Source organism: Drosophila albomicans, chromosome 3 (genome assembly GCF_009650485.2).
Source record: "Drosophila albomicans strain 15112-1751.03 chromosome 3, ASM965048v2, whole genome shotgun sequence".
In the NCBI taxonomy this organism is placed as follows: domain Eukaryota; kingdom Metazoa; phylum Arthropoda; class Insecta; order Diptera; family Drosophilidae; genus Drosophila; species Drosophila albomicans.
The window spans coordinates 19343399-19359678 of NC_047629.2; the positions used below are offsets into that span (position 1 = coordinate 19343399).

The 16280-nt window shown below is 30.4% G+C and overlaps 3 protein-coding genes across 5 annotated transcripts; 1 reads left to right on the forward strand and 2 right to left on the reverse strand.

The window, feature by feature from the left end:
* The first annotated feature begins 870 nt into the window (after window positions 1-870).
* Window positions 871-4241, forward strand: LOC117570105 (protein N-terminal glutamine amidohydrolase). Its single transcript, XM_034251561.2, has 5 exons — window positions 871-1890; window positions 3236-3389; window positions 3456-3604; window positions 3676-3800; window positions 3858-4241. Exons 1-5 carry the CDS (start codon window positions 1832-1834, stop codon window positions 3986-3988), a joined length of 618 nt encoding a protein of 205 aa, XP_034107452.1. The 5' UTR covers window positions 871-1831; the 3' UTR covers window positions 3989-4241.
* A 2920-nt stretch (window positions 4242-7161) lies between these two features.
* On the reverse strand, window positions 7162-15849 carry LOC117570088 (neurocalcin homolog). Of its 2 annotated transcripts, none has more exons than XM_034251534.2 (7): window positions 15730-15849; window positions 13680-13709; window positions 8515-8617; window positions 8197-8296; window positions 7997-8115; window positions 7581-7769; window positions 7162-7515 (listed from the first exon to the last, which is right to left on the reverse strand). In XM_034251534.2, exons 4-7 carry the CDS (start codon window positions 8264-8266, stop codon window positions 7321-7323), a joined length of 573 nt encoding a protein of 190 aa, XP_034107425.1. In that variant the 5' UTR covers window positions 8267-8296; window positions 8515-8617; window positions 13680-13709; window positions 15730-15849; the 3' UTR covers window positions 7162-7320. The 2 variants fall into 2 exon arrangements, with proteins under 2 accessions (XP_034107425.1, XP_034107424.1); XM_034251533.2 differs by having other exon boundaries at window positions 8431-8617.
* On the reverse strand, window positions 8515-15849 carry LOC117570090 (neuronal calcium sensor 2). Of its 2 annotated transcripts, XM_034251535.2 has the most exons (6): window positions 15730-15849; window positions 13680-13709; window positions 11340-11467; window positions 11121-11264; window positions 9713-9841; window positions 8515-9399 (listed from the first exon to the last, which is right to left on the reverse strand). In XM_034251535.2, exons 3-6 carry the CDS (start codon window positions 11448-11450, stop codon window positions 9223-9225), a joined length of 561 nt encoding a protein of 186 aa, XP_034107426.1. In that variant the 5' UTR covers window positions 11451-11467; window positions 13680-13709; window positions 15730-15849; the 3' UTR covers window positions 8515-9222. The 2 variants fall into 2 exon arrangements, with proteins under 2 accessions (XP_034107426.1, XP_034107427.1); XM_034251536.2 differs by lacking the exons at window positions 11121-11264; window positions 11340-11467 and having other exon boundaries at window positions 15730-15795.
* Window positions 15850-16280: the final 431 nt, after the last annotated feature.

Consider the following 16280-nt stretch of genomic DNA (forward strand, 5'->3'; position numbering starts at 1 on the left):
CACACTTGTTTTCCAACATTTATCAGCAATCAGCTTGTAAATACACATACTTATTACACGTCTTCTTATTTTTGCCAGTGGAAAGCGAATGAAAGTAAACACAGACAGGCAAGCAATTTAGTCAAGCCCTTTTTATCTTCCTGGAATTGTGCATTAAAGTTAATGTACTCAGAAATGCGAATTAACAAGGTATGGCTTCGTAAATTATCCATTGGTATTTGTGAGATAAGATAAAAGAGATTTATACAAGATGTTGATTTAAAAAACCGTTACCCGCAAAACTTTTATAGCAGTCAGCAATTGCGTGACTTCATTATAAAGAGCTGCGCACAAAGTTATCGACAAAAACTCTGCACATATCGATATTTCCGTTGCTATTAGAAACGGTCGCTTGTTACTTATTTTATTATTTTGAAAATGTTGTAGCTTTTAAGAAAAAAATAGAAAATATTCTTAATGGCACACAAACGAAAGACCTTCTTGTTAGGTTTTATGAACAATGAAACAATTGCATAATAAAACCAAAAACTATATTTTCTACGGTATATTAAGTATGCGTCTCCACAAAGACCGTAACCGGTATTAAACTGGTTAACATTTTTTTTTATTTCTAGTGAAAGGTATTGCTCGAATGGTGATAAAAAGTATCCTTAAAGGCCTCAAGAAATTTTATAAAACGGAAATAACAAGGTAATTAAAGCAATGTTTTTTTTAAATATACCAATATAAGAATATTTAGTATTTTTTCGGAAATTTGCTTGAGGTCGCACTTCAAACAACACAGGTGTCAAAAAATAACTTAAAAAAGCTCTTTTAATTATCGATGTTCAAAAAACATCAATGTATCGATAGTGCCATCGCTGCAATTCACAACACTTCCATAAAGTGCAAATATTTTGTTGTTGCAAGTTTTCTCTCCCAAAAAGGGGCAAATCAAAATCGGTTTCTTGTCAGAAAACGAGAAATTAAATGCAATAACATAACATAAAACGTGCACGTGTGATACACACACAAATCTAACTATGAAAGTCACAATTAATTAAACTACGAAAAGTCCATAACTTGGCCTTTGCAGCTTTCTGCGAAAGTAAACATCAAAACAAGAAAAATTGCGAGGGGAGAGATTGAGGACGCTGCAACAGTAAAAGACTAATTAAACGTCAATTTATTAAATGTTTCATTGTCGCTTTCATCAATTGGACCGGCCAATGAGTTCCGTAGAATCAAAGTGTATATAGTTTTGCGTATGATGATGCTATAACACCAGCAACAGCATCAACAAAATTCGATAAAAAAAAAGGAAAAAAATACGTTCTAATAATTCGACTCGTGAGCGTGCGCTGCTGTGTGTATACATATACATACATACATCTCCAAGTTTGTGTGTGTGTGCTTCTCTCTGTTTGTGTCAGGAAGCCACCAGAAGAAGAATAACATAAGAAGCATTGCGTGGTGAATGCAAAAGCATTCATAATCCAAAAAAGATCTAAACAACGAAGATTGACAACAATCTGAAAATCTTACATCGCCAAAAACCCCGCAATATGGAATGTCGCTGAGCAAACTATAGCACTGAGTCAATCTCAGCCAGAAAAGAAATAATTAAAATCCAGCCAATCATTTCGGTTCACAAACGTAACGCTTAATGTCAGCAGGCTTAGTTGCCGACACCTTATAACCCACACACATCCACGTCAAGTGCATTCCGCGGTCAGTGATTAAACCTTAATTTGTGTTGCAACGCTTCCCCCCAAGGCAGTGAAAATTCCGATATCCTTTCGGCTTGAAAAGTTTGAAATAGTTAGCAGAAACCCAACAAAAATCCAGCAAAATGACCACAGATTTTCTGTTTCCTAAAATATCGGATTGCTCTTATGTATCCTGTTATTGGTAAGTATTGTCCGTAGATTATAATAATCAAAATAAACATAATAAATCATTTTATTATTATTTTGAATTTAATAAGTGCTTAGAAAATAGTTTATTCTAAATCTGTCATTAAAAACAAACAAAAACATTTCAATATCTGATTTAAATACTTACGCAAATGTCCTGAAGAAATATCCCCGTATTTTATTGTATATTAAATATACATGGTTTGTGTCTCAAACCGAGAACTGAATCATTCTCCCAATTGTTAACCGTTTTATATCTGATGTAAATGACAAAAAAGAAAAGATGGCGAGATTTGCATTTAAAGAATGCTGAAATATTTGTGTTTTATTTGCCGCACTCTCTTATCTCGTTTGACAGCAATATTTGCTGGAGCTTGCTGCCCATCAACCAAACACAAAAGTAGCTCATCCGCCTGTTGTGCATATACACCTACACACACATACACGCTCACAGTGGGTAAACAGTTTTCATTTATCCCGTGTTGATTTCGTGTTTCGTGCTCGTTGATATTTCTTGCTTCGCATTTAAATTCGCTCATTACTCAGCTGCCTTCTCTTTCCGCCTCTCGCCTGCCTGTGGCTTAGGTGTTCGCTCGTTCGTCCTGTTGAGGCGCTGCCGCGCAGCTCCAAAATTAGGTCAAACGGTCATGTCTGCTTGCTAACAAGAGAAGCGTGCGCCACTGTATTGGTGTGTGTGTGTTTTGTGCTTGTGTATGTGTGGATTGTTTGGGTTAAGGGATTGGCCAGGCGCGTTAAGGGGCTTCGTTCGTTTGTTGCGTTTTTATTGTCGTATGCAAAAGGCGCGTTTTGGCCATAAAACAAGTAACCAGCAGCTACAACAACAACAGCAAAAATAACAAGGAAAATTAAACAATTTATATGCACACCATACATATAGTATATATATATACTTACATACATTGTATATGCGCCAAAGTAACAATTAAAAATGCTAATTGCAAAAATGGCGACTACGACGACATCATACGAGCCTAAATTATGGCCTCATGGCAGGAGACTTTCAGACTACCACCAAAATCCTAGCAATCTCAAGACTCGAATGGAAATGTCATGTTTTCCATATAATAAATAAATACAATATGCATATAATATATTGTACACTACAGAAAACATCACGTCCTATTTTTGGCAGCCTTTAGAGTTATACAATTTATGGCTGCCTTTCAACATCCAGTTGTCGCCATAATAATAAACACAATATTAGTCTATAGAAGTGTTAAGCTTATTTCAATTTAATAATCTATAAAACCATGATATCATATTGCTTTCGCTTCGATTTTATTAGCCAACTAACTTAATTGTTATTTCTTTTGCCCCAGCGAGGAGAATGTGTGGAAACTATGCGAACAGGTGAAACGCACGCGACCCGAAGAGCTGGCCAAGTGCTACGCTGTATTTGTTTCCAATGAAGGACGAACTGTGCCCCTCTGGCGTCAAAAAGCCGGACGCGGTGACGATCAAGTTGTGATATGGGTAAGCTGTTGGACGAAAGGATTTTATGGACTCATTCAAAATAATAACGTGTTTACTTTCCGATAGGACTATCATGTCTTCTTCATGCACAATCCCTCGCCGAATCGTTGCTTGGTATTCGATTTGGATACAACACTACCATTTCCAACATATTTCCATAAATACGTTACAGAGACTTTTCGTTCCGATCTAGCCCTGAGACCAGAGCATCATAGGTAAGCTATAAATAATAGTCTTACCTTTCAGATAACTGTAATAATTGTGATCAAATGTTGAATTCTTTCAGATTCTTTAGAGTTATTCCCGCAGATACATATCTTATTGAATTCTCATCGGATCGCCGACATATGCGTCGACCAGATGGCAGCTGGATAAAGCCACCGCCTTCGTATCCTCCCATACTTTCAAATAGTAAGTATCTCGTATTAAAGCGATGTTTAAGCTGTAGCTAATTAAATGTATTTTCAGCAAATATGCACTGTCTGGGTGACTTTATATGTATGAGCCCTGGCAAGGGACCTGGCGCCGTCTACAGCCTCTCCGAGTTCGTGCAAAATTTCTACAAGTCACCCCATGTTGTGGCGCAGCACAATAAGTAGACGATGTTTAACCGCAACGGCACATTAACTGATATCAACTATAAAAACCAAATAAATCAAACTAACCTAAAATAATAAGTTTGCGTTTTTGCAATATTCGTCAAGCAAAAATGTCGTGCATTAAATTACACAAGGAGTTAATTAACAATTACAACACATACATATTATATTATATATACTTATATATAAATATAAATATACAATGCATATGTATAATAATGTATTTTTGTATTCAGGCTAAACAAAAAAATAAGACAAAAACCAAAAAAACATCTGTAAGTAAAAAAATTCTGCATCTAGCAGCTCTTAAACTTGTATGTATTCAAATTTGATTCTAAGCAAATTATAATCTAATTATACATTTTTGTATGTATGTATATTCCAAAACAAAACAAAAATCAAGAAAACAAAGTGAGACTTTTATTCGTTATTTATTTATTCTTCGAAACTTTTGCGACTTTAATCCAACAAACCAAAAAAACAAAAATATGAATCGCACCAATTACGAATACTTAATTATTATAACCACACAATTACATACATATTTATTCATACATATATGAAGATACCATACATTGTTAACATAACTATTTACATACATATTACGCTTTGTAATTCTGTAATTTAATTCGGCTTAGCTTAAAGCAAAACACGCAGCACAGCTAATCTAATTAGTACATAATTAAATGTAAAAACATGTTAACTTGTTTTACCATTAACATTTACATCAAGGATATTTTCAACTCGTACAATGAATGTAATTTAAATTTCTACAACGATATGCAACACATCTTAGCTAGTTTTTATACTGTTTGTATGCCACAAATGACGAAACAAGAAAACTCCAAGCAGTGGCACCGTAGCGTTTGCATTCCGATGTGGTTTGTGCTAACATACAATATTGTACTTACGTATCGTCTCCTCGTTTGATACTTGTGACACGCAAAGACTGATTCATTATACGCTCAACGATAAGAGCATAGCACGCAACAACAAAAAAACGTCATCTCCCATTCTAAACAGTCCGAAAATAAAAAAGAAACAACTCAAGCCACGCAAATCCGTAAGTTGTAATTTATTTACTTATATATGTTTTTTATTTCACTTTTTACAACAGGAACTTCCAAAACTCTTTTTCGGATTTATATTTTTAAATAGTTTTACACTCGCTTAGTTAACGATACTCACATTTTTATATAAACAAACAATTTTTACTCAATTTTTGTAAAACGTCAAAAACAATATAAATACAATTTACATAAATATAAATGTAAATGTATAATACATAAAATGCTGTGCAAAGTCTCAAAGTTAAACCTAAACTCTTAAATTATATAACTTAAAAGCAAGATACACAGAATATTAAACATTTCAATACGAACATTAAATAAACAAATCGCAGACAAAATGCAAAATGCAATGCTATCTTTAAGTAATATAAGAATATACCCAAGTTGTTTTCAATTTTTTTCCAATCCCCCTCTTCTCTCGTTATATATGAAAAATAGTTTGTTGACGCTGTTCTCGGAATTTGGTTAAACTATTTATTTATCAAACAACCAAACAAAACAAAAAACCAAAGCAAAATATTGAAATTTGAGCATTTAAGAATCTCCAATTATAAAATATAATAATTACTATAAATACAAATTTCTAACTACTTATAATATGTGTAACACTTTGTCTCTTCCAATATTTCTACTCAAATTTACAGTACGTTATAATGAAGGTACATTGTATACAAATAATACAATTTTGGGAAAACATTAAAAACAAATTGGAAAATAATGAAAATAAAACAAAAAACAAATATTGTATATACATTTATAAGTAACTAATTTGGGCGCAAATATTTACTGTATGCGTAATTTTTTGCATATGAGATTAGTTAAGCATTTAAAGCTATTAAAAGAGCAATCGAACATCTATGTCAATACAAAGTAAAAACCAAACGAATGTTGGATTATTCAAATTGATTTGCGTGCGCTCGTTATACTAACGTTCGTGTTAAAGTACAATAAGCTTAAATGCCTAGAGAAACCAAAACAAAAAACAAAAGAAATAAATAAATAAACTTACATACATATATACTTATGTATATAGCCATAACTTTCTTGCAATCTAAGAACTATAAAAATCTTGCACAAGTTGGCAGGATTTACTTAAGCACTATGAATGCTGTAGTTAGATGAAAATCAAATTGTGTGAAATTGGGCACAATTGCTGCAATATAAACAAAACAACAGTTACCACTTTTTTAACCTTCCTTAACTACAACAAGTATAACCTAAAGTAAAATATTTTAACCACTACAGCATTAAAGCGATACAAGATGTTTCACAGCGCACATCATATACATACATAATCTATAATTCAAGATTTGTTAACGAACCACTAAAAATTTCAATGTGTACATTTGACGAAATTCTTCTATACTTATTTATTTTTATAAATTATCTATCCAACTATCGTATTGTTATGTAAGATATTTTTCTCCCTAGTATTGATATAAAATACATACAACATACATACATATGAATCAATAAAATATAATTGTTCTTTGAAATCTGCAAACATGTCGCTCTAAAACGGAAATAAATAATTAATTAAACAAAACAATAAATCTTTACAAATTTGAATAACAGTAGAGGATTTTCCAAAAAAGGTATTTCACTTTTGTTTTAGTTTTAACAGTATTTTTTTTTTTTTTTTCTTTTAGTGGTCGCCGAAATCATATGGTTTATAAACTTTTTAAGGGAATTCAAATACAGTTGAATAAAAGAAAGAATTTTCCGATCATATAATTTAAATTCAATTGAAGATCCGCCAGTATTATCGATGCATTTCGACAGCTGTGAATAGACAATGAATTTTCATAGGGATGTGAGCCCGAAAGCAGTATTCATTAACTTCAGATTCTAATTATTTATGGAATTTTCATTTTTTTGTCCGTTCCATAAAATTTTAAAGGCGCACTTAATCATTATCTGCATATATTTCTTTCCTCAAAAATCAAATCAAATCAAAAGAAATAAATACAAAATGTCAGGATTAATCCTCGGCTATAAGAGAAACTAAGTTCTTGAAAAATTTGCGCATTCGTACTTACCTTATTCTGGAATTCCGAAATTGTGTTTGAAGTTCGCTATGAAATTGCGATAAAAACTTCGACATATTTTTATTCGATCTTTATTTAATAAAGAAAATTTAAGACATATAACATAATTTTTTGAATTATCGTTTTATTAGCTTAAAGTATATTATTTATGCAAAACAATATTCATTGAATTCACGTTTAAATGTTTATTGCTTGATTTCTATTTACATTTAAGCTAATGTGCCTGCGGATCACACTGTAAAAGTCGCACTATAGAAGGATCGCTCTTTGCTCCTTCTATGAATTCATCCAAGCTTAGTTTACCATCTTTGTTTCTGTCCATTTGTCGAAATATTTTATCTGTCCTTTTTTCAGGTGTGCTCTCATCCTCAGGCATTTTCATAACTGATCCAACCATTTTATATATTGCCTAAATATAAAATTCGATTAAGATATGTTTTTTGCATATATTAAAATATTAATAAAATTACTTACCGTGACAATTTCAAGCATTTCCTGCCTGGATATGTATCCGTTTCCATCTAAATCGTACATTGAGAAAGCCCATTTCAGTTTTTGTTCCAATTTTCCACGAGATGTTACGCTTAATGCGCATAAGAACTCTCTGAAATCTATAGTCCCATCTCCATTTGCATCGAAAGTCCTAAATACGTGCTCTGCAAACTGAAATAATATGTTTTGATGTTATTTTTTTAATAAAAAAAAAGGAATATTGGGGAATTCCGTGATAATTTTAAACAGATAGATTGGAAAACTAAATAAATCGATAGCCACCAGATACTTTTATCGGATACCTCGCATTTGAAAATTTAAAACGGAGGAAATTTAAAGAATATTCAACCGTGTAATGTTTATATTAAGATTATATTTCGATAATACTGATGACTTACCTTACTTGCATCGCCGTATGGGAAAAAGTTTCCATATATTTTTTTAAACTCCTCTACTGACAAATGACCACTTGGGCAATCTTTTAGAAAACCTTTATACCATTCTTGAATTTCAGCATCTGGAATATGATCACAAAAGAATTTTCAACCAAAAATTAGCCATTCATTTAAATAATTAATCATAGCTGAAAAACATTTACCTGTGAACTCTGTATTTTGTTTCAGATCCTCCAATACTTCTGGTTTGAGTTTACTATTTTGTTTCCCCATTTTTGAAATGTGATTGCATTATAATTATTTCTTGAAATACAAAATATTTAATCATATTAGATGTTGTATGAGAATCGCATTAATTTTCTTAACAATATTAAAAAATATTTAGATATAAAATTTGTATGCTCGATTTTGTTAAATACAATTTATTATAGACAAACCAATTTTTTAAAGATCTATTCCTGTGATTATATGTTTTTGTTGTCCGCTTTTGATAAGAATTAGCCAAGATATGTGACACATACCATAACATACTATAAATTACGTTAGGGTGTTCGAGAGCTGCGAGATTCTGATGAAAAGTTCCTATGGCAGCTGAATTTTGCAGCCTATTTCGACATACATTTTCTGAAACCAAAAGAAACATTTTTGTTTAATTAAAAAGGGTATTATAATATTAGATGTGCTACAGTAAATACAAATACAATACATCATCAGTGTCGATTGCTTTAGACCCAAGAAGAAATGGCAAAATTATATTCTTACCTATTTTGGGATTCTGTAAAAATCGCAAATATTTGCCAAGACCCAGAGGTAAAATAAACACAAATATTTATGTATATCCAATTGTATCCATTTGCTTATTGCATATATTTCCTATACTTCAGAAAGTATAAAGAATTTCATAAGTTCCCAAATATTTCTATACTAAAGTCTGTTTTATTGCTTCAACAAACACGTTACGAATGTAGAAAGCCAGGATTTAATTCAATTTAATTGCAATTTACAATTAAAAGTAAATCACTGAAAAGGTTTAAATGTTTTATGCAAAACATTGCGATCTTAATTCCCTGTAAATATAAAAGTTGAAGGAAATGCAAACACATTATCTACACCAAATTAAATGATGTTCCATATTTTTATATAATTTTAGTATAAGAAATATAAATTAAATATTTATACATTTCATTACTGATTTCATCAAATACACACATATTATGGAGTATAAATATTTAAGGGGCCAGCATTTTAGACAACTCTTCATCCTGCAAACATCCTTTCAAAAATTCATCTTGAGTTAATTGACCATCGTTATTTTCATCCATTTTAGCAAATATATTTTTTGCACGCTCCTCTGCAGAGTCAGCGGGACGATTTGATGAGCATGCACCGAGCATATCATAGATTGCCTGAAAAAAACGATTAGTATCAGAATTGAATTTACTGAATTGAGACGTTAAACACAAACAATAAAACTAAAGCCATTTGTAACATTTCTCTAATAAAAGAGCTCACCGCCATTGTTCGTGTAGCTTTGACTTTAAAATGGATTCAAATGAATGTTACACACATAAATAATCTGAATTTAATGGATATAGTGTTACAAAATAATCTCGTCCTTACGTTTTCTTTTTTACTAAGTACCATTCAATATTTTTGGTAAATGTTAATTTTCAGAAATATTGAATAGTTTAACCAATTCAGACGTATTTCAAAAATTACCTGAACAATTTTTGTCATTTCTTGAATATCAATGACGCCATTTCCATCCACATCATACATTCTAAAGGCCCATTTTAGTTTTTCTTCTGGTGTGCCGCTTGAAGTTACGTCTATTGCGAGTAAAAATTCCTAAAAAGAAAAAAATAATACAATGGTAAGTACTTTCAGCTTAAATTCCGAGTATAATAATATGCAATTAATTAGAGTAAAGCATAACGTAAATAAAAATAAATGGAAAGCTTAAAAAAAAAGACGTAACATAAAAATGAATTTCGTCATTCCTTTCAGCTGTGTATCAACTACTTTATTCTACACTAGTTTCATTTGGCACCACCAAACACACATGCAGATTATTTTTAAGCCCAGTAGATGCATGTTCATGGTGTACAAACAGCCACCATGCACTGTGCAAAAGGGAATAGACAAAGTAATTATAATTTGCCATACACATGCATACACACGTATTGCGGGGGTTCAGCAAATAATGAACTAAGATAGTGCAAAGTTTTCCGTTTATTGCTTTATTTTTATGTATCGAGTGCATCAAGACAATCAAGAGCTTTGTCAAGAGAACCTAATCAGAGTTGCTAACTCAAAGCTCGTGTTTTCGGCTCACATTTTAATCAAATTACTTTGATCTCATCTATTTCCTGCAATTAAATGTAATTTAACGAATATAAAGAGGTCAACCTACTCAGACTGTTGCTACTTAAATCATATCACGCAAATGGTTTTAGCCTATTTTCGCGGATTTAGATTGTTAATAAAAAGTTTAAAAATAAAATTTATAGCCAGAGTAACTAATTCATTTGAAATTCTATAAATTTTATTTAAACTTTGGACTTTTATCGTTAAACTGCAATGCGAAGAACTATACTTTTTTACTTTGGCTAATATACTTCATATTTTGTGCGTCCTACACGGATTTGCCACTTTAAGTTCACGTTTGATTTTATAGTTTCTGCCATAAAAAATGCCTTGTTTGAAAAGGTAACAAATACTAGAAAAGTGGCGTGCTCAAAGCCAATTCAATGTGATTCCTTTTTAGGTGATTACAAATTAATCGCAAGTATTTATTGACCACTAATAAAAGTACAATTTATACAGAAAAAAGTTGCTGTGATTTTTGACCTCTAGTTCAATATATAGATATTTTGATTTTTTTTAACAACCTTCAAACTCTATTAAATTAATATTTAAAATTAAATTTTACCTGATTTTAAAACTTTGAAAAAGTTACTACTTCATATAACTATAATATAACTATAAATTAAATTGGGAACAAGTAAATGGCATATAAATGATAAACAATACTTATTTGTTAGAGGTTTCACATTCAAAAACATAACTTTCAAATTAAAAGCTAATTATCTCGCATGTGTGAGTAGGTATATAAAAAAGGATTTACCTTAAAGTCGATATAGCCATTTTTATCCATATCGAATGTACGGAAAACGTGGTCACAAAACTCTTCCGCATTTCCAGACGGGAAAAACATCTTGTACATGTCAACAAATTTAGCAGGAGTCAACCGTCCATTGGGGCAGTCTTGCTATATGTGCAATATAAATGCGTATCGTTATATCTTGAAGCGCGTATGTAAATGTATATGCTATGTGAGACTCACCTTAAATCCTTTGTACCATTCTTTAATAGTGGCTTCATCATAACGGGTGTGGGTTTTCAAAAACTCCATATCTTCTTTTGTTAGACGATCTTTACTACTTAAGCACCCCATTGTGTAGCAGTTTTTCACTTATAACAATTTGATATAAAGTTTTTTATATGTATTTTATCAAAATTTAGAGACTTCGAATGAAGTCGTTACCTATTACGCGCGTTTCTTTATATTTGATTAAGCGTTCAAACAATATTAATTTGTGGTTAATATTATTGCACTATATTTTTGATATGTATTAAATTGTTTTATAATATTTACATAGCATTTTATTTCGAGTACTCTAAAAAAGTTGTATTTTACTATTACACGGTATGCTTGCTGTTAACGCTAAGTGAACCGAAGGAATAAAAGAGCTTGAGTTATGCGCATGCGCAAAAATTGTCTGTATACAGGCTGATTATTGAGTTACCAAATATTTTCTGTACACTGAGTAAATTGTTATTCACGATATTAGGGTTGCCGAGTTGACAATAAAATAATAATCGCTTCATTGCTTCACAATTATTGTTATTGTATTTTACTGATGGATTTATCATTATATTTTAATGAACATTATCAACATCACAAATCAGGAATTATATTTTTGCAAACAGAAAGAATCCTTCATTGTAGTTGCTTCGATATATCGAGTACAAATTCAAAGTATATCGTATATTGTATGAAACTAATACAAGATATTGAATGATATTATCCTTAAGAAAGTGCCAACAAAACACAAATTGTACTTATTAAGTTTAAATTTGATTTAATTCGATTCGGACATAATAGTTTATTGTGTGTCGAAGATTAATGTAATAATACAGATAGACAGATGGATGGACAGAAGATAACATACAACTTGGAATTTCAAACTTACAATATACATATATATAAATATTGTAAAAACTCAGACGTCTGAGGTTTAATTTAATAACAATAATAAATTTTGACGTAAGTTTTCGCCAGATATCTTTATATTAAAATTATTTTACTCAAACCCTATGAACTTTAGTTGCCCTATAATCAGACTACTGACATTTTTTTATATTTTTTAATTTGTTGCTATAAAGTTTAAAACTTTCAGCCGTGCATTGCTAATAATTTGCATCCTTTTGTTATCGATATGTTTCTTTTTCATATCGTCTCATTGTTATAAATTCAATGTTATTGAGAAAAAGCAAGAAAAAAAAAACCGGATTTATTGCTGGCATTAAATTTAAAATAAAAAGTAGTAGATGTAATGTCTATATTTAGCCTTAAATATGCGCTGCAGCGGCATTAGCTTAGCTGAATAGCACAGCATAATAATTTCGCGCATAAAACATAGCTAATTAAGCTAAGTTACATTTCTCAGGCAGCAACTTTCTGATATAAGTCAAGCTTAGGCTGATTAAATATTTTATTATCCTTATTGTTTTTTAATATATTTAAATTCAAAGCAGCAGAACCGTCAAAAAATTGCCAGAGCTAAAGACTATCAGAAATTTGAAAATCTTTAGTCGCGAATTTAGAGATATTTACGTTTTGATATATTTAATTTCAAACCACCTAAGTATTATTTTGACAAACAAATATAATATTTTAAAATAAATTAATTAAATCAGCAATAAATCAGCGACGTACCGCTTGCTTGAAATTCATCTACACATAAATGATCTACACATAGATATGCATATTTCAATAGATTTTACATGAAAGGTAACTTTTGTAAAACTGATATACCGCATACAATATAAAAATTACAAGAAGATGAATGTATTATAACGAATATATAGTGAATTTATTGAAATTTTATTGGCAAAACAAAATTTCAAAAGAGGAGTATTTCTTTATTTTGTCATTCGACTCTATATAAATCACGTGAACACAGCACTTAGTACATGTAAAAGTACTGATTAAACAAGGAATGGTGTATGTAACATAAATAATTTGAGAGTTGGAAAAACAGTTTATTGAATTCGAAAACTCCACGATCACTTCACATTGTAGCTTGTAAAAATACACTATATGTTACAATACAATTCTGTTCCCAGCACAATTAAAAACAAATGTTAACACAAACATCGTAATACCTGATATAAGAAATAAAAATGTTGGTTGCTCCGCAAAAGCTGTGGTTCTTTTAAGGACCGCATAGCAGTTAGAGCATATCATATCAGTAACCTTGCTGCGCAAGATTTTGGTAAATCATTTTTTATTAGAGCTTCTAGCTCAAGGAGCAGGTTAGTTTATTAGCCAAATGCATTGCATTGCATACGCAAAATATATCATGAATATATAATAATTTAAGTTTATTTATGTACTTACATTATATGCCTTCAAAGTGGTTGCAGAGTCCTGAAAAAAATTTATAAAATATAAATTAATATATAGTGAAGAATTTGGTATTAATTCAGTTAGTCAATAGACTAACATTTCTAAATAACGCCAATATTAAAGTAACATAACAGTACGTTTTCGGTACTAAGAAAAGGTAATTGTTTTGCATCGCATAATTATGTATGCATATGTGCATGTTATGAATATTTTTATCAATGCACTTATATAGACATAAACATACATATGTATAGAGTACATTTTTGCTTATATGTACTTATGTATGTATATACAATTATTCGCATTTGCCAAAAAGAAAAAGACAATTTCCTATTTTTTTTATTTTTCCTTTCTATTTTACCTATTCCTAAAACTTGGCGACAGTGATCGCTGTCTGGGCATTTTGTTTTGGGGATGGGTATTAAAATGCACTGAAAAAAAATATATTTTATATTTTTAACACAAAAATTTAAAAAACAAATTCCCCATGAATAGCGAAGACATTGTGATAGAATAATTATTAATTGTTTATATACATACATATGAATTTAAAAGGTTTCTATCAGATATCAACGAAAGGTAGGTGATGTACTCTTATATTTTTTTCAATGTATACATTTTAATGATAATAAAACGTAATATTTATGTATATGTATATGTTTTAATGCTTGAATACCTCATCTTCAAGCACTTTGAACACAAAGGCATGCGAGCGTATTGTGGCATAACACTCATCTAGTTAAAATTACTGTTGTTGGTTCTATTTTTGTTTTTCTTTAATTCTTTTGATTACTTTTCTGCCTATTCGCGATCGTCCCGTCTCTCGATTGGATGCGCATGAAGTTCATTGAAATATTTGATCGTATACGTCATAGGTGTATTGTGATAAGTAATATATAAATTGTAATCAAAATATTATTAATTGAATTCGCAATTTTGTATAAAAATTCGATTGATAACAGAACCTTTGGGAATGAAAAATCTTGTTTAATTATCAAAATGAGTAATAAATTAGAGATTCTGAGATTGTACCCGTATAAGTTGTTCAGATTTCATTCTCAATACATACATATTTTCAACTTATCGTTAAACAAAAATAGTTGAATTTAAAAACATTAAGTTTTAAAGAACGGCTTAAGGCGACTGTTTATTTAAAAACTAACCATTGGAAAGCTAAAATTTCGCTAACAAAAAAAAGAGCATCTGCTTCATGGAAATTATTTTAATTGCTGCTGACCGAATACCCCACAATTAAATCAATAACACTATGATCTATTATAGCCTTACATCAAAGCAACCAATTAAATCAAGACCGTCGCATTTTTTTGTCACTCGTTCATTTCATATTTTAGATACAATAAAGTCAGCTGTTTTTGTCGATCAGATACGATGGTAATGCAAAACATATCGATAACGTTGGCAAAGTGCGTATGTATGTATATGAATCACCAACATTTTAATGATTATTGTTTAAGCCAACATTCTTATTTGCTTGATACAAGCCTTTGTCATTGACACAAAGCTATTATGTAGGGTATAACAAAATCGATTGGAATTCCGCGCAATCTTTATGATTAATCTGCAATAGAAGAGATTTTATCACACACTCCGATATTGGCAAACAAAACTCGGATTTTGATGTGGGTCTAGTTTCTAGATAATAAGCAAGCTCATAAACGCCATCTACTGTCACTTGCATGCACTTGCCAAAATTTTATTTAACACCCTTGAACGCACATTTCACACAGAACGCTAAAATAATCCATTGCTCCTTCACCGTAAAGGATGCGTGTGTATGTATGTATGTATGTGAGTACATACTTTTGTATATGTGTATATATACATAATTATGTGCCAACATAAATGCATTTGTATACGTACTATTTTGTGCATGCACATGCACATGTGTGCAATTATGCTAATATATGTCAGTATCTAGATATGTGCACATGTATTTTGTCATCTTTGCATTCATATATGGATAGAAAGATACATATGCATATATGACACTTTGAATATAGAAATAAACAAAAGTACGTACTGCTTGCTTGAATGATTATTCCCATATACGAATATGTATATGAACTGGCCAGGTCATATTTCCCAGCTGGAAACTTTTAACACTGTCCCTAAATTTATTAATATACTTTAAATGAAAGCGGTTTTATAATTCATTTAATAGCAAAATAATCCCTCGAGCAAAACACACAATCAATACAATCATATGGGGTGGCTTTGGGGATTTTTGTCATCGATATATCGATATATTCTTAAAAAGTTACTTTCGATATATGCAAAGATAATTATTTTCGATATTATAATCGAATTTGATTACCATCGATAAATAATGAAAATTAATTTAAAATATATAAATAATATTAAATAGTTTAAGGTGTATTAGTTATTTAAATTTAAATAATATTATAAAAATAATTGTATTTTAATACATTATTAGGAAAAATTTTAATACAAATTCCACAACTTTAAAATGTATTATTTCACATTAGCTATGTCAATAATTTCGTAGCTTAATTAGATTATTAATTTAAATTATTTACCTTAATTTTCAAAAAACTTCAAAGTAAAATTATG